The sequence below is a fragment of the Salvelinus fontinalis genome, chromosome 23 (assembly GCF_029448725.1).
Source record: "Salvelinus fontinalis isolate EN_2023a chromosome 23, ASM2944872v1, whole genome shotgun sequence".
NCBI lineage: Eukaryota > Metazoa > Chordata > Actinopteri > Salmoniformes > Salmonidae > Salvelinus > Salvelinus fontinalis.
In genome coordinates this window covers 22,509,693-22,531,672 of record NC_074687.1, presented here as the reverse complement: position 1 = coordinate 22,531,672, position 21,980 = coordinate 22,509,693, and the positions used below count along the sequence as shown (strand labels likewise).

Sequence of the window (21,980 nt, the reverse complement as noted above, 5' to 3'; positions counted from 1 at the left end):
CCAAATACATTAACTACTATGGGGAAGATCAAGAGGCAAAGCACATGCTAGCCTCAATTGCGTACCTCTGAAACACTCCTGTCATTCAGCAACTGTCAACTGTTGTTTACGTTCCAAACCATTCACAACTCAGCTCACCCCTTGATGTCTTCTCTGTAAGGTGGTGAAGGGTGGAGCCGCGGACAGGGCTGGTCTAGAGGACGAAGACATGGTGGTGGAGGTGGACGGTGTGAATGTGGAGCAGAGCAGTCACGAGCAAGTGGTGGGGTTGATCCGTAAGAGTGGCAGCTTGCTGGTACTCCTAGTTGCCGGGAAGCAGGCCAACAACCACTTCAAAGCCAAAGAGGTGGCCATCACTCCTCAGCTCTTCGTCCCCTCGTCCCAAGCCAGGTCCCCATCCCCAGTCCCGTCCCCGTCTCTAGCACGGAGCCACACACCAGCCCAGATAGACACCCCAGCCACTCTGGAGGAGGTCCAAGAGGAGGAAGAGGAGGAGGCTGCTGAGCCAGACACCACGCCGCACCAGGCACGAGAGAGGGTGAGTGACCTAACAGAAATGTGTTCCTTGAGTGCCTTGGTAGCTTCTAAACTAGATCCAAATTATCCAGGCAAGCCAAAGTAGTTAAAAGCAAGTTTGTAGCAATTGTATTTCCCCACAGTTCTATTACAGAAAAATATATGACTCTCTTTCTCTCTCATAGACTCCATCTGTGTCATCAGCAGCATCATCTTGCTCGAGCGTTGATGAGAGACTCTGAGAAGTCACCAATGAGAAATCATTTCCTGTTAAGAATTTTTCTGTCTCCCATCAACATTTGCACCATGCTGGATAATGCAGGTATCTCTGCTCAAGAACTCTGATCACACTTATCAATGCAAATCATTTGAAAATAGCAATAAATAGCCATTAATGTATAACTGTGTTGATCAGTTAGATAGCACTGTTATCCAACCAGCGTATGGATCAGTATAATCTCATTACGAACACCTGCAATGTAGACCGAGAACACTAGTAATGCCAGTTCAATGTGTTTAACTGGAACAGTAACCATTGTGAGAGGCCTACTGTACTACACCTTAATAATAATGCTGTCTTTTAAATATCATTCAAATGATCAAATACATTTAATTTGTTTTAGCGTACCCCAAGAGCCATTGTCTTTCTGCTCTGATGTCAAATACTGCTCTCACAACGAGAATAAATGATCCTGGACCAGATGCCTGTTTATAAGTGGTGTATTTATAGGGGCATTGCAGTACTTACTGATTAAAATAAAAGGGAACAGAGTAATGGATAACTAACTCATTGATGACCACATAAATTGGTTTATTCTGAAGCCTTCCCATCTGTCTTGGTAGAATACAGTAGATATGCACGCCACCCCAGGTACATGGCATGTACAGGCTGGACATCATGAAATACGCTAACCAATAGCATCATGGACATTTGGGGATACTGGTAGACGTGTTACATTTAAAATGATTATTCTGTTTGTCAAAAATAGAGTGTAACACATATTTACAACCCCGTTCACAAAACAAGCTAGTGTTGCAGTGAAGCTGGTCTGTGCTGTATACTAGACAGTTCTGCTCTGCTCAGAGTGATTTAAGGATAGACAGAACCTCTGTCCAACGGGGCAACAGCACAATGAAATATCATCATCGTCGTAAAATATCCCATTTTCATTTTTGCAAAGAACAATTAAGTCCTGATTTCAAGTACTGTAGTTACATTATATGAGTCATTACACCCACGTTCAACCCAACATTACACGAAATCCAGTCTTCCATGACTCCAATCTCCATTGACTCTCCCTGACACCAACTGTCCACATGACCACACGTCGGCCATCCCAGATTCAGGAAGTCAGGCGCTTCTCTCCACCACACACAGAAGAGATGGATTTTCATCTTCTCTTAAAAAAATCCAAGAGAATCAAAGCCTCCAGGGAAAGGTTGGAAAAGGTAACCTAAGGGTCAAGTTCAGACTGGGGTCAGGGTGTCATGTGCTAGGGTGTCATGTGCTTCTCGGGTGCCTGTTTGTGGGCGAGGTAGAGGAAGAGGATGCTGGAGAGGGCGCTGACGAGGAAGATGACGTCGAACCATCGATGGTAGAAGTTGAACTGCAGCTCTCCCAGCACTTCGGTCACGATGGAGCGATACTCCAGAGGCATGCTCATCCTCATGAGGAGAACCGACGACACAAAGTACATCCCCTGAGAGACACAGAGAGAGAGACATAATATTTACTGTTCACTTTGTTTATTTAAATTTTGTTTATCCATTGTTTCCCATGCCACTAAAGCCCCTTGAATTGAATTGAGAGACGCAGAGAGAGAGAGAGAAACAGAGCGAGAGACACAGAGCGAGAAACACAGAGAGAGAGCGAGAGACACAGAGCGATAGAGACACAGAGCGAGAGAGACACAGAGCGAGAGAGACACACAGAGAGAACATAGAGCGAGAGAAACACAGAGCGAGAGAAACACAGAGCGAGAGAGACACAGAGCGAGAGAGACACAGAGCGAGAGAGACACAGAGCGAGAGAGACACAGAGCGAGAGAGACACAGAGCGAGAGACACACACAGAGCGAGAGACACACACAGAGCGAGAGACACACACAGAGCGAGAGAGACACAGAGCGAGAGACACACAGAGCGAGAGACACACAGAGCGAGAGACACAGAGCGAGAGACACAGAGCGAGGGAGATACAGAGAACATAGAGCGAGAGAGACACAGAGCGAGAGACACACAGAGCGAGACACACAGACCGAGAGACACACAGAGCGAGGGAGATACAGAGAACATAGAGCGAGAGAGACACAGAGTGAGAGAGACACACAGAGCGAGAGAGACACAGAGCGAGGGAGATACAAAGAACATAGAGTGAGAGAAACACAGAGTGAGAGAGACACAGAGCGAGAGAGACACAGAGCGAGAGACACACAGAGCGAGAGAGACACACAGAGCGAGAGACACACAGAGCGAGAGACACACAGAGCGAGAGACACACAGAGCGAGAGACACACAGAGCGAGAGAGACACAGAGCGAGAGAGACACAGAGCGAGAGAGACACAGAGCGAGAGAGACACAGAGCGAGAGAGACACACATAGCGAGAGAGACACACATAGCGAGAGAGACACACAGAGCGAGAGACACACACAGAGCGAGAGACACACAGAGCGAGAGAGACACAGAGCGAGAGAGACACACATAGCGAGAGAGACACACAGAGCGAGAGACACACACAGAGCGAGAGACACACACAGAGCGAGAGACACACAGAGCGAGAGACACACAGAGCGAGAGACACACAGAGCGAGAGACACAGAAAGAGAGAGTGCCACAGGGAGAGAGCACACCACAGGGAGTGAGAGAGCAACACAGAGAGATACATGGAGCGAGAGTGAGAGACCGACAGAGAGAGCGCCACAGGGAGAGAGCACACCACAGGGAGTGAGAGAGCAACACAGAGAGACACAGAGAGAGAGAGAGAGAGAGTGGGGAGAGAGAGATGTAATATTTACTGTTCACTTTTTATTGTTTATTTCACTTTTGTATATCCATTTCACTGGTTTCCCATGCCAATAAAGCCCCTTGAATTGAATAGAGGGACACAGAGAGAGATGCAGAGAGAGAAAGAGAGCGAGGGAGGGACACAGCGAGAGAGCGAGAGAGAGATGACATACTGACCATAATTTGAGCCAGGACCAGCACTATAACATTGGAGGACTTGCTGCTGGAGATGGCATAGAAGAACTATAGAAAAACAGAGAGACAGGATTGGGGTTAGGGTACATTGTCACATGCCTATGTAGACTGACAACTTCCTGTCTGTATATGACTTACCTTAGTGAGTGTGATGAGAAGGCCTCTAATAGAAGTGACGATGATGATGCCCACCAGGATAAAGGAGATGTGCTGAGACCAGAACTTCACCTGCAGAGGAGAGCATATGTAAGGAACACTAGAGCTACAACAGAATATGCCAACACAACTACGGTTTTTGGACTTTCTAAACTGACTGTAAAACAATGTTGAAATAGATTAATCAGTCACCAGGAATAACTGTACTGCAGAAGGACACTTTAATAAACTGACAGCTATTAACACAACTGGAAATGTTTTGTGACTGTGTGAGTGAGTGAGTGAGTGAGTGAGTGAGTGAGTGAGTGAGTGAGTGAGTGAGTGAGTGAATGAGTGAGTGAGTGAGTGAGAGTACGTGCGAATGTGGAAAAGCCTACATCAAACTGAATGCCCAAGTAGTTAACTGTGATCTCAATCCCTCTCGTCACTGGATCAGTCTTCCCTACACGGTCGAAAACAATGTTGATGGTGGCCTTAGAGGGACAAAAAACAAGGGTTACTACAGATATACATTTGAAGTCAGAGGTTTACATACACCTTAGTAAAATACAGTTTTTCACAATTCCTGACATTTAATCCTAGTAAAAACTCCCTGTCTTAGGTCAGTTAGGATCACCACTTTATTTTAAGAATGTGAAATGTCAGAATAACAGTAGAGAGAATAATTTATTTCAGATTTTATTTCATTCATCACATTCCCAGTGGGTCAGAAGTTTACATACACTCAATTAGTATTTGGTAGCATTGCCTTTAAATTGTTTAACTTGGGTCAAACGTATCGGGTAGCCTTCCACAAGCTTCCCACAATAAGTTGGGTGAATTTTGGCCCATTCCTCCTGACAGAGCTGGTGTAAGGTTTTTAAGCCTCCTTGCTCGCAACCGCTTTTTCAGTTCTGCACACACATTTTCTATGGGATTGAGGTCAGGGCTTTGTGATGGCCACTCCAATACCTTGACTTTGTTGTCCTTAAGCCATTTTGTCACAACTTTGGAAGTATGCTTGGGGTCATTGTTCATTTGGAAGACCCATTTGCGATCAAGCTTTAACTTCCTGACTGACGTCTTGAGATGTTGCGTCAATATAGCCACACAATTTTCCATTCTCATGATACCATCTATATTGTGAAGTGCACCAGTCCCTCCTGCACCAAAGCACCTCCACAACATGATACTGCCACCCCCGTTCTTCACGGTTGGGATGGTGTTCTTCGGCTTGCAAGCATCCCCCTTTTTCCTCCAAACATAACGATGGTCATTATGGCCAAACAGTTCTATTTTTGTTTAATCAGACCAGAGGACATTTCTCCAAAAAGTACAATCTTTGTCTCCATGTGTAGTTGCAAACCGTAGTCTGGCTTTTGTTAATGGAGGATTTGGAGCAGTGGCTTCTTCCTTGCTGAGCGGCCTTTCCGGTTATGTCGATACAGAACTCGTTTTACTGTGGATATAGATACTTTTATACCTGTTTCCTCCAGCATCTTCACACATTCCTTTGCTGTTGTTCTGGGATTGATTTGCACTTTTCGCACCAAAGTACATTCATTTCTAGGAGACAGAACACGCCACCTTCCGGAGCGGTATGACAGCTGTGTGGTCCCATTGTGTTTATACTTGCGTAATATTGTTTGTACAGATGAACGTGGTACCTTCAGGTGTTTGGAAATTGCTCCCAAGGATGAACCAGACTTGTGGAGGTCTACAATTTTTGGGCTGATTTCTTTTGATTTTCCCATGATGTCAAGCAAGGAGGCACTGAGTTTGAAGGTAGGCCTTGAAATACATCGACAGGTACACCTCCAATTGACTTAAATGATGTCAATTAGCCTATCAGAAGCTTCTAAAGCCATTACATAATTTTCTAGAATTTTCCAAAATGTTTAAAAGGCACAGACAACTTAGTGTATGTAAACTTCTGACCCACTGGAATTGTGATACAGTGAACTATAAGTGAAATAATCTGTCTGTAAACAATTGTTGGAAAAATTACTGGTGTCATGCACAAAGTAGATGTCCTAACAGACTTGCCAAAACTATAGTTTGTTAACAAGAAATTTGTGGAGTGGTTGAAAAACAGGTTTTAATGACTCCAACCTAAGTGTATGTACAGTCATGGCCAAAAGTTTTGAGAATGACACAAACATATTTTTGTCAGATGTTACTATGGAACACTGAAGTATAATTACAAGCATTTCATAAGTGTCAAAGGCTTTATTTGACAATTACATGAAGTTGATGCAAAGAGTCAATATTTGCAATGTTGACCCTTCTTTTTCAAGACCTCTGCAATCTGCCCTGGCATGTTGTCAATTAATTTCTGGGCCACATCCTGACTGATGGCAGCCCATTCTTGCATAATCAATGATTGGAGTTTGTCAGAATTTGTGGGGTTTTGTTTGTCCACCCGCCTCTTGAGGATTGACCACAAGTTCTCAATGGGATTAAGGTCTGGGGAGTTTCCTGGCCATGGACCCAAAATATTGATGTTTTGTTCCACGAGACACTTAGCTATCACTTTTTCCTTATAGCAAGGTGCTCCATTATGCTGGAAAAGGCATTGTTCGTCACCAAACTGTTCCTGGATGGTTGGGAGAAGTTGCTCTCGGAGGATGTGTTGGTACCATTCTTTATTCATGCCTGTGTTCTTAGGCAAAATTGTGAGTGAGCCCACTCCCTTGGCTGAGAAGCAACCCCACATATGAATGATCTCAGGATGCTTTACTGTTGGCATGACACAGGACTGATGGTAGCGCTCACCTTGTCTTCTCCGGACAAGCTTTTTTCCAGATGCCCCAAACAATCGGAAAGGGGATTCATCAGAGAAAATGACTTTACCCCAGTCCTCAGCAGTCCAATCCCTGTACCTTTTGCAAAATATCAGTCTGTCCCTGATGTTTTTCCTGGAGAGAAGTGGCTTCTTTGCTGCCCTTCTTGACACCAGGCCATCCTCCAAAAGTCTTCGCCTCACTGTGCATACAGATGCACTCACACCTGCCTGCTGCCATTCCTGAGCAAGCTCTGTACTGGTGGTGCCCCGATCCCGAAGCTGAATCAACTTTAGGAGACGGTCCTGGCGCTTGCTTGACTTTCTTGGGCGCCCTGAAGCCTTCTTCACAACAATTGAACTGCTCTCCTTGACGTTCTTGATGATCCGAAAAATGGTTGATTTAGGTGCAATCTTACTGGCAGCAATATCCTTGCCTGTGAATTCCTTTTTGTGCAAAGCAATAATGACGGCACATGTTTCCTTGCAGGCAACCCTGGTTGACAGAGGAAGAACAATGATTCCAAGCACCACCCTCTATTTGAAGCTTCCAGTCTGTTATTCCAACTCAATCAGCATGACAGAGTGATCTCCAGCCTTGTCAACACTCACACCTGTGTTAATGAGAGAATCACTGACATGATGTCAGCTGGTCCTTTTGTGGCAGGGCTGAAATGCAGTGGAAATGTTTTTTGGGGGATTCAGTTCATTTGCATGGCAAAGAGAGACTTTGCAATTAATTGCAATTCATCTGAACACTCTTCATAACATTCTGGAGTATATGCAAATTGCCATCATACAAACTGAGGCCGCAGACTTTGTGAAAATTAATATTTGTGTCATTCTCAAAACTTTTGGCCACGACTGTAAACTTTCGACTTCAACTGTAGCTCTGGGGCCTGATGTGGATATGATAACACACTGACAGTACAGGAAGTATAAACCCAAAGCTATATGGGTAGAAAAAGCCTAATTGTTTTGAATTACATTTAATTAAAAAGATATCAAAAGCCACACTGGATATTCTCTAAACTGACAGACACAGCTGTTTTTCAAGCTTTCAAGCAGGCTAAGCAAAACCAAGTTGGGCAAGATGAGTCTAGTTCTCAGTCAGGCTGTCTTGTAAGTGTGTGACTCACCATGAAGATTTTCCACACACAGTAAATGGAGAAGAAGTAACCTAAGAAGTTAAAGTATTTCCCCTGGAATGTCTTGGAGTACTCTATCCGCTCCTACATGCACGGAGAACAGAGGCACAAAGACAACTTATTACTAAAAACCAAACATACATTACAATAGCCTTAGTCCACTACATACTATACATGGACATTGTGTGTGTGTGTGTGTGTGTGTGTGTGTGTGTGTGTGTGTGTGTGTGTGTGTGTGTGTGTGTGTGTGTGTGTGTGTGTGTGTATATATGCCGGTGTGTGTGCAAGGCAAGCGTGCATGTCTCTGTGTGACAAAGAACATAATATTGGGGGTAAAAAATACAAATAATGTATCATGATATCCCCACTGAGTGAATAACATTACACCTGTTTATTCACACTCAGAATTCATATTTAGAATATGGTAATACAGAAAATAGAGTATAGTTTGGAAATAAATACTGTTTACTCTAATAGAATGTTTCAGTTTAGAATGTTTGGTTGTTAGGCACCTTTGTTTTCATTTGATTTGGAAGTCGATCACTTGGGACTCTTTGGTGACAACAACCCCAAGACTGTTTCTGCTTTCCAAGATTATCCATTATTCAGAAATGACCTTCAATAACCAGTCTGTACCATGGACGGCACCAGGACAGCCGTATCTTCCTGCAAGACCATCAGACTACATCAACAATGGTAAGAAATATTGTGTTCTTAGCAGGATTTGGTTCATTGCTTATTTTGGTGTATCTCTCATTATAATTAGAATGAATTTAGGTACATAACCATAGATCTGGTTTTATGTGTGAATTTAGGTCAGGTCCTCCCAAGTCTCTCAGAGATATACAACTGTGAGTGGTACTGGAAGTCCCAGTCCCTACAAATGGCCAGCTTCCGCTACCACAATCAGCACCTGCCTGAGCAGGAGAAACAACGTCTATTCCACAAGCACATGGAGCTGAGGCGCAAAGTTGAGTTTTACAGGGGAGTGACGAAGGCCTACCAGCCCAGATTGAGCTCTGGCGAGGAGTGGCCGCTCTTTTCTGATGAAGACATTGAGAAACTGGAAGCCATTCCGGGGGTGTTTGAGTTGGCTGCAGTGATGGGCTTCCTGAGAATCTCTGAGCCCCGAATGAAGTGTTGAATTACTATTTATTAACTTTGTATTATTATTATTATTTGTAGTAGTAGTAAGTTAACTATCTTAAGTGTATGTCACATGGGTGACTATGTATCTGACTAGAAGCTGCCCTTTTACATTGCATTATATGCCCAAGCCAGAACCTTATTCACCTGGTACGTGTTTTACCCAGACATATATAGACGCACACCTCTTTTGCCCCTTGTAAAACTTCCCCCTTTTGATCACGAGAATAAGTAATTAAAGCTTCACTAAATTGGGATCGGTGAGTTGCTGGCACCTGTTCTTTATTTAAGGTGCGGGTCAGAAGCAGTGTGGGTCGATGTGAGCTGGGAGCAGAGCGCTTGCAGAGCCAGAGCCGAGGTAACTGATGACGACATGTGGTAGCTGGAGCGGACCTGGACCAGACCGAGAAAAGTCCCTTCCCAAAGCTAAGTACCTCTACATATCCGACTCCAACATAATGCCTGATAGGGCCGTATGTCGACATTCTCTGCTGTGTTGCGTACTACGCACTCATTAATGCCAATGTATCTGTGGATTGAACCTGTAGCTGTGTGGACCTCTCCATATCTCAACTCCAACAGTTCTCCTGATAGCGCTGCCTGCCGACATTCTCTACAGGTTTCCGTGCTACGCTCTCATTAATGCCGGAGCACCAGTGGACTGAATTTCTAGCTACGTGGACCTGACTTGAAGACCATGAGCCCCGCACACAAAAGACGGACCTTAACGCAACAAACTACTGCAAACCAGATTGAACCAGAGAGGAGGCCTTTTGGGGTACTGGGAGGCTGAAACACATTCACCCTTCCCTAAGAGACTACTCAAGGATCATATCACCTCCACCCTACCTGACACCCTAGACCCACTCCAATAGGTCCACAGACGACGCAATCGCAACCACACTGCACACTGCCCTAACCCATCTGGACAAGAGGAATATTTATGTAAGAATGTTGTTCACTGACCACAGCTCAGCATTTAACACCATAGTACCCTCCAAACTCGTCATTAAGCTCAAGACCCTGGGTCTCGACCCCGCCCTGTGCATCTGGATCCTGGACTTCCTGACGGGCCGCCCCCAGGTGGTGAGGGTAGGAAACAACATATCCACCCCGCTGATCCTCAACACTGGGGCCCACAAGGGTGCGTTCTCATCCCTCTCCTGTACTCCCTGTTCACCCATGACTGTGTGGCCATGCACGCCTCCAACTCAATCATCAAGTTTACAGACGGCACTACAGTGGCAGGCTTGATTACCAGCAACAACGAGACGGCCTACAGGGAGGAGGTGAGGGCCCTCGGAGTGTGGTGTCAGGAAAATAACCTCACACTCAACGTCAACAAAACAAAGGAGATGATTGTGGACTTCAGGAAACAGCAGAGGGAGCACCCCCCTATCCACATCGACGGGACAGTAGTGGAGAAGGTGGAAAGTTTTAAGTTCCTAAGCGTAAACATCACGGACAAACTGAAATGGTCCACACACACAGCATTGTGAAGAAGGCGCAACAGCGCCTCTTCAACCTCAGGAGGCTGAAGAAATTTGGCTTGTCACCAAAAACACTCAAAAACTTCTACAGATGCACAATCGAGAGCATCCTATCGGGCCGTATCACCGCCTGGTACGGCAACTGCTCCGCCCACAACCGTAAGGCTCTCCAGAGGGTAGTGAGGTTTGCACAACGCATCACCGGAGGAAAACTACCTGCCCTCTAGGACACCTACACCACCCGATGTCACAGTAAGGCCAAAAAAATCATCAAGGACAACAACCACCCGAGCCACTGCCTGTTCACCCCGCTATCATCCAGAAGGCGAGGTCAGTACAGGTGCATCAAAGCAGGGACCGAGAGACTGAAAAACAGCTTCTATCTCAAGGTCATCAGACTGTTAAACAGCCATCACTAACATTGAGTGGCTGCTGCCAACATACTGACTCAAATCTCTAGCCACTTTAATAATTCAAAATTGGATGTAATAAATGTATCACTAGTCACTTTAAACAATGCCACTTTATATAATGTTTACATACCCTACATTACTCATCTCATATGGATATACTGTACTCTATACCATCTACTGCATCTTGCCTATGCCGTTCGGCCATCGCTCATTCATATATTTATATGTACATATTCTTATTCATTCCTTTACACTTGAGTGTAAAAGGTAAATGTTGTGAAATTGTTAGATTACTTGTTAGATATTACTGCATGGTCGGAACTAGAAGCACAAGCATTTCACTACACTCGCATTAACATCTGCTAACCAATAACATTTGATTTGGAAGTTAGATATCTTTCGCCTCTCTCATTTCAGCCGCAGCCATGGTCAACCCTCGAATTCCACATAGCCATTGGATTGCAAAAGATTGTGGATTATAGCATATTTTCTGACTGAACACTACCAGCTCACATCTGAATGATTTAAAATCACTAGTGTCCCCCCACTGGCTAGTAGTGTCCCCCCACTGATCCAAAAACTATTTGTGAACAGACATTGTCCTTGAAAGGACATCCGATAACGTTACCTGAGCTACAATCCCTTGCCTCTCCATTTATTTTTTATTTACATTACCTTGTGTGAATTGATTTACTATTTTCCATTATCATTTGTTTTTGCTTTGATATTACTGTATTCCTTTAGTTAGTTACTATTTTGGTTTATTGTGAATTGTGGAGTTGTGTATTTGGCCTACGGCACCTTAGCGCAACAGTGCCATTTGCTGACAGAATCTTTGTCTTTCACTCAGTACAACACGACCCAGGAGAGGCCTGCTGCATCTGGAACTGGACTGGAGCCCTCAATGCGTGCCTGCCGCTGGGGGACCACAGAACACTCCAAAGGGATTTTTAAAACAACTCTCCAATTGGGGCATTTAGATATAGTTCAAATAAAGATGTGTGTTTGAATGATATATAGTCTGCTCCTCAATAGTAAAGAGGGTTTTTATCAGGGTTCAACTCGACCGGTGGTCACGTTCCCGTTATGCGAACGCGCACATGCGTTACCTTGGTGGCCTGCAGGTCCACTGTCTCCAGGAAGAGCTGGCGACTCAGCTCCTCCAGAGCATCCACTTCCTGCTGGATCAGAGACAAATCTGTAGAGGGGGGTCAAGGAACCGTACACAGACACAGAACAAAAACACACACACACTTCCCATTATGATGTGTGAAGGATACTCTCGCTGCCTGGTGGTGAGGAGGTGACACTCTTGATCATGCCCCAGAATCCTGTCTGTTTGTTCTGGTCTTCCCCTCGCTGGTACATCTGCCTCCGTGTCATGGCAATGCTGCACAGACAAAACAGAAAACGCATGACACCAAACACTGGCACAGGACAACAGAAAACTAGAGCCTTAGAATGATTTGATTATCAGAAAAAGGTGAGGGTCTCTATGCTCTCTCTATAGAAATATATTCCCCTATCCCTCTCCCTCACCGTTTCTTTTTGCTGACGATCATGTCCATGGTCTGAAGAAGTCTCCTCTCCAAGGCAAGAATATCACTCTCTGTCACATTCCTGTAGATAAAGATGCCTCACATAGGTATACAGGTATTGGGGGTAGTAAGGATAGTGTGGAATGAGAGTGTAGGTTATTTAGTTGTGACGAGTAGAGTATGTGAGGAGTAGAGTAGTAGGCGTCTATGGGGAGTTAGAGAATGGGATTGTAGGTAATATAGTTGTTTAATGCTGTTTTGGTCTATACAGACTTAGTGCACTAACCGTAGGAAGTAGGACATGTAGGTGTAAGGGCAGTTGACAGCACCAAAGCCGGACAATAGAGCCATCAGCGTGACCCCTATGACCCCAACACGACTGATCAACTGCTCGATGGACAGGATACCTGAGGTACAGAAACAGGTATAGAATGCAACATTATGTACAATCACTGTTACAATCCTTTAAATAATTTGGTGCTTATATATGTCCTATTTCACACATGTATAAGTGTATATTAATATGCATGTGTTTTTTGCATATCCCACTCTCCCTGAGACACCCTCAGTGTGGTCACAGCAAGTGTCTGCCATTAACAACAGCGACCCTGGAACAATTAGGGTTACTCAAGGGCACATCAACAGATTTTTCACCTTGTCAGCACGGGAATCGAACTAGCGACCTTTCAGTTACTGACCCAATACTGTAACCACTAGGCTACCTGCCACACTTTCAGATCTACAAGAGGTGACTATGATTAGTGGCTACGGGTTGTTTGGAATAGGGCCTTAAACACAGCAGTGAGAATAGGGAGAGGGGGCAGGGTAGGCACTCACCATGTTTGGGACTGAGGATGGGGAAAGGGTCCCCCAACTTCCAAAAGAAATACATGAAGGTAAACCAGACGACACAGGCAAAGAGCAGCTTCTGTCTCTGCACTGAACACAAACACACACTTCAGAGACTGCGTGTGAGAATCCCCAGCAAGACAGCACCCATCATATACTCTGCAGCATCAAACACAGAAGGATCACTGGAATTATGCTACAGGTGGAATAACATGGATAAAATGTCACTCACAAAGGCGGATGTTGCTGACGACAAAGTAGCCGATATAAAATGGCACCACGAAGATTAGAACCAGTAGAATCACATACAGGTTGAACTTCCAGTGGAAATACCTGGAACTGAGGGACACGGACACAAGGACATCTATGAGACATCGGCTAGCCTATGTTAGCTGGTTAATGGAGAGAAAAGTATCATACTGAATGAACGTGGTAACGTAAGGAATGAATTAAACCATTGTACTTACCTAGTTTCTAATGCACCCAGTATCTCAAAGATGATGAGCTCAAACATGGTGCAGGAGAAGGCAAAAGTGATGGAGAACACCACTTGGACCACATACTGCCGCACCTGTTAACCGAAACATGACCACAGGGTTAGATCAGTCTCTGTAGATCACTGCTGTGTAAACACCCATGCTGATGGATCTGTCTGTTTCTGTTTCATAATGGTTCTCCCAAATGTTTAAACGAAAACGGTCCAGAAACATAATGACACCTAGCTACAAAAATAAAGACAAGGCATGTAGATTAATGTCTACCAAATCATAACTAATATAACAGTACTTGTGTAGTAATTAAATAACATACCTCATAGTCTTTGAACAGCTGCCGCATGAAGAACAGCCACCCAAAGCCAAAGAAGAGAACCTGGGAAGTTGAAAGATTTTCACGTTAGTAAATTTGCCCAAGACAGTGTATGTGCAAACATTCTAGCTGGTTAAGCAAAGGGAGCCACAAGTGGTGTTATAGTAGCTAGCAGTTGTTTGTAAGGTTACAGTAACTGTTAGCTAGCGAGAAGAACAGCCACCCAAGAACAGCTAACGTTAGCTAGCAATTCTTACCTGTGAGGTGAACATGATTACTGAATCCATAAGGAACGACATTTTGATTGGGAAACCACGGACTAAAATCTATAGAATACGTTCAGTTCAAAGGCTCTGCATTCAGCTCATGTATGACTACAATACAAATGTCAACAAACACGTGAAACGTGGTTATTTTGTTGATTTGTTTGCATTGTGGGAACGCGTTGTTGAGCTGTCAACTTACTGGACTGTGAAGTACGTCATCAGAATGAGTCAGAGATGAGTCCATTCCGTCGCAATGCTGTGACGTCCAAAAATGAGTTTGGCTGGTTAATACGTTTTAATTTAAACATTGTACTTTAATTTAAATATTATTTTGAGGGAATTAATTTCTATAATAAATAGGTTTCTTTCTAATTGATCTACTGAATGTGAAACTGTGCGGTTTGTGGCCTGCAGAGGACGACAAAAACGATGGTCTAGGTTGGGGATCCGTTAAGGTTGAATACAGCCTGTTTGTTTATTTTTTAAATCCTTTCTTAAAATATGTATCGTTGAATCATACCAAACCAAGGTCATCTAGCATACGCACAGGATCCTAACATCAACGTTAACAGACACATCTCTGCAATCCAACTGGGCTCCCGAGTGGCGCAGACGTCTTAAGGCTCTGAAAGGTGCTGTATCACAACCAGCAGCGATTGGGAGTCCCATAGGGCGGCGCACAATTGGCCCAGCGTTGTCCGGCCGGGTCAGGGTTTGGCTGGTGTAGGCCGTGATTGTAAATAATATTTTTGCCTAGTTAAATGAAAGAAAATCCGATGATGACAGTGTAACTTGTTGTTGTAGGATTGTTTGTTTGTAATTATTCTAAATACAATTTACAAATATCAGGAACACATGTTCATTATACAAATGATCAGCAATCAACTATTTACATCACTACATCAAACACTTCTACTACAAAACAAAACACACAGGTGAAACAAGTAGTAAAAAACGGTGAAAATGTATTCACTCAGAAAAAAATCTCATTATTATGATTCAAGAAGATGTCATTTTTATTATTAACTAGGGATAATGTCTTAACTTGATGATTAAATTTGATCAGAATTATTTGTAATTTTGGTATAGATTTCTGGAAGAATAAAACAAATGCTGAATAATTTCAATGGTTTGTCATCATTGCAATATTAACATACAATATCCTTCATGTCAAAAATATGGTGTTCAAAAAGCTAAATAAGTACTCCGCAAGGTTTTCCCAAAAATCTATCAGAGATCTACATTCATAGAACAATTGCTGGAGATTTTCACCTTTTTCACAGAAAACACCTTTTTCAACCTTCACCTTTTTCAACATCAACAAATTTGGACAACATGGAATAACATTGATATATCTTATGTGAAATCTTAAAGAGCACTTCCTTAATTAAAAGTGTTTGGTATACACTGAGTGTACAACACATTAAGAACACCTGCTCTTTCCATGACAAAGACCGGCCAGGTGAATCCAGGTGAATGCTATGATAACTTACTGATGTCTCCTGTTAAATCCACTTCAATCAGTGTAGATAAAGGGTATGAGACAGGTTAAAGAAGGATTGTTAAGCCCTGAGACATGGATTGTAAAGGTGTGCTATTCAAAGGGTGAATGGTCAAGACAAAATATAAAAATGCCTTTGAATGGGTTATGTTAGTAGGTGCCAGGTGCACTGGTTTGAGTGTGTCAAGAACTGCATCGCTGCTGGGTTTTCACGCTCAACAGTTTCTTGTGTGTGTCAAGAATGAGCCCCACCTTTTGAAAAAAAAAAAAAAAAAAAAAAAAACTATTTTGGGGGGTGGGGGTTTACCTGTTTTGCATGTTATTTTGGCATTAATACGTGTCACATATCAGTTTGCAAACAATGTAATATATATATATATATCATTGAGTTAATAAAGCCGCATACAAACATGGTCTCTTTTTTGTTTTCTTGAGTGAGGCAGCTCCAAAATGCAGTTGCTTCAGTGATTTCTGTGGTGGTGGGGCAAGCCAGCAGAAAATACAAAGTGTTGTTTCCCGTGATTGGCTCAGTGTTCTCTCACTCATGGGGAAAGTCTGTCACTGTGAAGTGTAAGGAGAGGCCTTGAAAATTCTAATCCTTTGGCTGCTGATATTAGAAGTACCCATCCAAGAAGGCTCAAGAACATTAGCCACAGATAAAATGACATCAAATCACATTATATATACAGCAGCTTTCATTGGACTGATCATGTCAACATCATACTTTCAAAATCTTATCTAGCAGTCATCCTGAATCAAGTTGACAATCTACTGGCAAATCCTTTTCATCCTTGAAGAAAAATAATGAAGAGAAATTATAGATAAAACATATCGGTGCTCTTCAGCCATTGGACATAAACATTACACGACAAGTTGGAAATCGCAAATTCAACAATGAGTGTTTTGGAAGGAAGTGCTCACAGCACAACACAGTGAGTCCAAAAATGTATTGTATACTGCTGCATTAATGATGCAATAGGCCATGACGCCAGAGGGTAGGACTGCCGTTTTATCAGCTCTCAACCAATCATGCTATTTTGTTTGTTTTTTCACATGGTTCGTAACTTGTTTTGTACATAATGTTGCTGCTACCGTCTCTTACGACCGAAAATAGACGAAAATGGACATCAGAACTGGGATTATTCACCTCAAATTGGATGAGGAGTTCTTCTTCAATGACTCGGACGCGAGGGATATACTGCAGACACCTGACCAGGCCCCGATCCCCCTTATTCACTGGAGAAGGAAACTGAGATTTTGAGGCGCCTTGCAAGGATCAGGCGACGAGTGGCTAATCTGCCCTTGCCTTCCGTTCTGCTAGCTAACGTTCAATCGCTGGAAAATAAATGGGCCGAACTGAAAGCACGTATATCCTTTAAAACTGTAATATCTTATATTTCACCAAGTCGTGGCTGAATGACGACATTAAGAACCTACAGCTGGCGGGTTATACACTCAATCGGCAAGACAAAACAGCAGCCTCCTGTAAGACACGGTGTGGGGGTCTATGCATTTATGTAAACAACAGCTGTTGCACAATATCTAAGGAAGTCTCAAGGTTTTGCTCACCTGGGGTAGAGTATCTCATGATAAGCTGTAGACCACACGATCTACCTAGAGAGTTTTCATCTGTACTTTTCGTAGCTGTCTACATACCACCACAGAGCGAGGTTGGCACTAAAACCGCACTAAATGAGCTGCATTCTGCCATAAGCAAACAGGAAAACACTCATCCAGCTCCCGGTGGCCGGTGACTTTAATGCAGGAAAACTTAAATCAGTTTTACCGAATTTCTATCGGCATGTTAAATGTGCAACCAGAAGAAAATTCCCTGTTTCAGGTCAGTTAACAATTGTTGGAAATATTACTTGCGTCATGAACAAAGTAGATGTCCTAACCGACTTGCCAAAACTATAGTTGGTTAACAAGAAATTTGTGGAGTGGTTGAAAAACAAGTTTTAATGACTCCAACCTACGTGTATGTAAACTTCCAACTTCAACTCTAGATGTATTCCTAAATATTTAACGCAGTCCTTTACAGGAATAGTTTATATTTCTTTATTGTCAGAGTCATTTTCATGTTTAGAAGCATTCGGTTTGAATCCAGACATAATAAAGTATGCATTGATGGCATTAAGGACATGGGCGACCTGGTCTTTGTCTTTAAAAAATGTAACAGTATCGTCAGCCAGCTGGGAAATTTAGATTGCTCGGTCAAAACTGTATAAGCCATGCAAATTTGCATTATTCAGAATATCTTGAGATAGAAGTTCCATTACCAAAATGAATAAAAAACGCAAATTTGGACATCCCTGTCATACACTTCTGTTGACACTGAATGGATGTATTAAGGTTTAGAATCACAGAACTATTTATATCTTTGTAAAACATGCAATTGACTTCGATACAATTTTCACCAAAACCAAAAAGTTTCAGAGACCAAACGAGAAATTCATGTTCAATTGTGTCAAAGGCTTTACAGAAGTCTATAAATAAAATAACAGCATCTGAGTCAACTGCATCTGAATAATCCATAATGTCCAAGACTAAACAAATGTTGGAGCTTATGTGAAGCCCCTTCATAAAGCCTGTTTGAGTCTAATTTATAATGGCATATATTCCTTTATTTAATCTTTTGGCATTAATCAGAAAAATCTATGTAATCAATATTGAGTAAATTTACAATGAGAGAGGGTTCTTCATCAGGCTTAAGAAACAGGTCCAGCTTCAAAGTGGAAACTATTTCACAATTTACAATGCAATCTTGATACAAAAAAAAAGAGTCTCTTCTAGTAACTCCCAAAAACTGCCTAAAAATTCAACTGACTGGTCATCAGGGCTGGTTGGCCATCAGGGCTGGGTGGCCATCAGGGCTGAGTTGGCCATCAGGGCTGAGTGGCCATCAGGGCTGGGTGGCCATCAGGGCTGGGTGGCCATCAGGGCTGGTTGGCCATCAGGGCTGGGTGGCCATCAGGGCTGAGTTGGCCATCAGGGCTGGGTGGCCATCAGGGCTGAGTTGGCCATCAGGGCTGAGTTGGCCATCAGGGCTGGGTGGCCATCAGGGCTGAGTTGGCCATCAGGGCTGAGTTGGCCATCAGGGCTGGGTGGCCATCAGGGCTGAGTTGGCCATCAGGGCTGAGTTGGCCATCAGGGCTGAGTTGACCATCAGGGCTGAGTTGGCCATCAGGGCTGAGTTGGCCATCAGGGCTGGTTGGCCATCAGGGCTGAGTTGGCCATCAGGGCTGAGTTGGCCATCAGGGCTGAGTTGGCCATCAGGGCTGGGTGGCCATCAGGGCTGAGTTGGCCATCAGGGCTGAGTTGGCCATCAGGGCTGAGTTGGCCATCAGGGCTGGGTGGCCATCAGGGCTGAGTTGGCCATCAGGGCTGAGTTGGCCATCAGGGCTGGTTGGCCATCAGGGCTGAGTTGGCCATCAGGGCTGGGTGGCCATCAGGGCTGGTTGGCCATCAGGGCTGGGTGGCCATCAGGGCTGGGTGATTTCACAATTTTTCATTGAATTCAAAGCCTCTCTAATCTCCTCGACTGACACAAGTGATTCGCAAATTGAGTGGAATTAATCCTGAATCACAGGGACATAGTTCTGAATGTGGCGAATGTAGCTTTCATAACCATCTTTCTGAAATTGTGAATTGTACAGGTTTTCAAGTTTTCATAAAAGGAATTGACAAAGACTGATATTTCAATGGGATCTTTGCATACATAATAAATCGTTCATTTTGAGTGCGGTTATATATATTTTTTTGTAGTTTATTTTCAAGAGCAAAGAAATAACTGGTTTTTTTCCCTTCTTCAATCTATTTAGCTCTTTATCTGAGAAAAGCACCCTTTGTCAGATCTGTGTAAAACTGTTCTAACTCTATTTGTAAAGATTTAAATTCAAACTCTTTGTAAGGCCTGGGTGTCGGAGTGGAAGTCAAGCGCAGGCAACAGCAGGTGCAATAACCAAATGTTCTTTACTGAACATGTAGAAAACTAGGCCACCCAACTAACACACTGGGTGACCACTTAAACAACCCCAGACACGGGGAATACGAAAACAGTACAGCAAACACGATGCACGAAACAAAACACCACCACTTACAAACAAACAATCCCGCACAAAGAAACGTGTATGCCGGCTGATTAAATAAGCCCAACTAATTAACCCTCATACAAAACAGGTGCGCCCAATAAACACATAGGGAGGGGGAGAAAAGGATCAGTGGCAGCTAATAGGCCGGTGACGACGACCGCCGAGCGCCACCCGAACGGGAAGGAGAGCCTGCCTCGGTCGAAGTCGTGACACTCTTCTTCTTGATATAAAGTATCTTTCTTTAGAAGCCTGTCAAGATTGATCATTCAATTATTTTCTCTAAGGTGTGTCAGGTGCTTCAGCTCTTTGGCAAGTTTAATAATTTAACTCCCATTTACTTCCATGACCTAAGTCTTCTCTCGCAAAATGATCTTTGGCTAACGATTTGATGATTCCATTGATTATAGGATTTTTAAGAAGTGTGTTGTTTAATTTCCAATATACTCAAATATCCTTAGATTTTTTTAACAGCTTGTAAATTCAGGGAAATCAAATAATGATCAGAAAAGGGAGCAAATTGAAGATTTACTGTACACCTATAACAAATTGATGATTTACTGTACATCTATAACAAATTGATGATTTACCATACATCTATAAAAAATTGATGATTTACCATACATCTATAACAAATTGATGATTTACTGTACATCTATAACAAATTGATGATTTACTGTACATCTGTAACAAATTGATGATTTACTGTACATCTATAACAAATTGATGATTTACTGTACATCTATAACAAATTGATGATTTATTGTACATCTATAACAAATTGATGATTTACTGTACATCTATAACAAATTGATGATTTACCATACATCTATAACAAATTGATGATTTACTGTACATCTATAACAAATTGATTTACTGTACATCTATAACAAATTGATGATTTACTGTACATCTATAACATTGATGATTTACTGTACATCTATAACATTGATGATTTACTGTACATCTATAATATTGATGATTTACTGTACATTTGTAACAAATTGATGATGTACTGTACATCTATAACAAATTGATGATTTACTGTACATCTATAACATTGATGATTTACTGTACATCTATAACAAATTGATGATTTACTGTACATCTATAACATTGATGATTTACTGTACATCTATAACAAATTGATGATTTACTGTACATCTATACAATTTATGGTTTACTGTACATTTGTAACAAATTGATGATGTACTGTACATCTATACAATTTATGGTTTACTGTACATTGAGGAGAGTGCACAGTTATGAACTTTAAAAGTTAGTAATAAATCAATTAGGCACATTTGGGCAGTCTTGATACAATTTTTGAAAACAGAAATACAATGGTTCATTGGATCAGTCTAAAACTTTGTACATACACTGCTCTCATCTAGTGGCCAAAATATAAATTGTGCCTGGGCTGGAATAATACATTATGGCCTTTCGCTTGCATTTCAAGGTTATCTTTTACCAGATCTAATGTGTTATATTCGCCTACATTCATTTCACATTTCCACAAACTTCAAAGTGTTTCCTTTCAAATCGTATCAATAATATGCATATCCTTGCTTCAGGTCCTGAGCTACATGCAGTTAGATTTGGGTATGTCATTTTAAGTGAACATTTGAAAAAAAAGCGGTGGATCGTTAATTAACTATAAAGTGCTCAAATTCAACTTCTAGTTTAAAACCTTTGTCATTTCAGTGTAAAAATTGTAATTTCATTGTGTTTGACATGTGGCTGTGAATATTTATTATTTAGTTCTGTTTTGTAAGGACAGGGTCCCCAGAATGTGACTACAACCAACCCATCATCTAGCATCCCAGATGTGTCAGTTGATGGAGATACACAGTAAACAATGCTTTTTTCATCATCTGTAATGTGTATGAACCAAACTCACATGCTCCAAATAAGAACGTTTTTGCCCAACTTACAAGAAAATGACAGAATCTATGCAACAAATACTCAGAGGCTCTTCTAATTCTCTCAGGTGATTTTAACACTGTGGATTATCATCACAGCGGCTGGATAGTGTTTATTACTAGTGTGCTGGCTGTGGTTGCATTTCATTTTAACACTGTGGATTATCATCACAGCGGCT

The 21,980-nt window shown here is 42.5% G+C and overlaps 2 protein-coding genes across 5 annotated transcripts in view; one reads left to right on the top strand and one right to left on the bottom strand.

Annotated features, from left to right (window-relative positions):
* LOC129821040 (Na(+)/H(+) exchange regulatory cofactor NHE-RF3-like) overlaps window positions 1-1,306 on the top strand; it is a 10,810-nt gene extending 9,504 nt beyond the window's left edge. For all 3 annotated transcript variants that reach the window (XM_055878257.1, XM_055878258.1, XM_055878261.1), the window contains 2 exons: window positions 161-538; window positions 702-1,306. In XM_055878257.1, the coding sequence (XP_055734232.1) occupies window positions 161-538; window positions 702-758 (435 nt within the window). In that variant the 3' untranslated portion in view covers window positions 759-1,306. The remainder of the gene's footprint in view (window positions 1-160; window positions 539-701) is intronic.
* A 4-nt stretch (window positions 1,307-1,310) lies between these two features.
* Window positions 1,311-14,524, bottom strand: LOC129821041 (Golgi pH regulator). Of its 2 annotated transcripts, none has more exons than XM_055878263.1 (14): window positions 14,282-14,524; window positions 14,028-14,087; window positions 13,685-13,788; window positions 13,450-13,556; window positions 13,206-13,307; window positions 12,655-12,775; window positions 12,370-12,450; window positions 12,111-12,220; window positions 11,940-12,028; window positions 7,773-7,865; window positions 4,250-4,345; window positions 3,855-3,944; window positions 3,699-3,764; window positions 1,311-2,216 (listed from the first exon to the last, which is right to left on the bottom strand). In XM_055878263.1, exons 1-14 carry the CDS (start codon window positions 14,321-14,323, stop codon window positions 2,010-2,012), a joined length of 1,368 nt encoding a protein of 455 aa, XP_055734238.1. In that variant the 5' UTR covers window positions 14,324-14,524; the 3' UTR covers window positions 1,311-2,009. The 2 variants fall into 2 exon arrangements, with proteins under 2 accessions (XP_055734238.1, XP_055734237.1); XM_055878262.1 differs by having other exon boundaries at window positions 14,490-14,523.
* Between the last annotated feature and the right edge of the window lie 7,456 nt (window positions 14,525-21,980).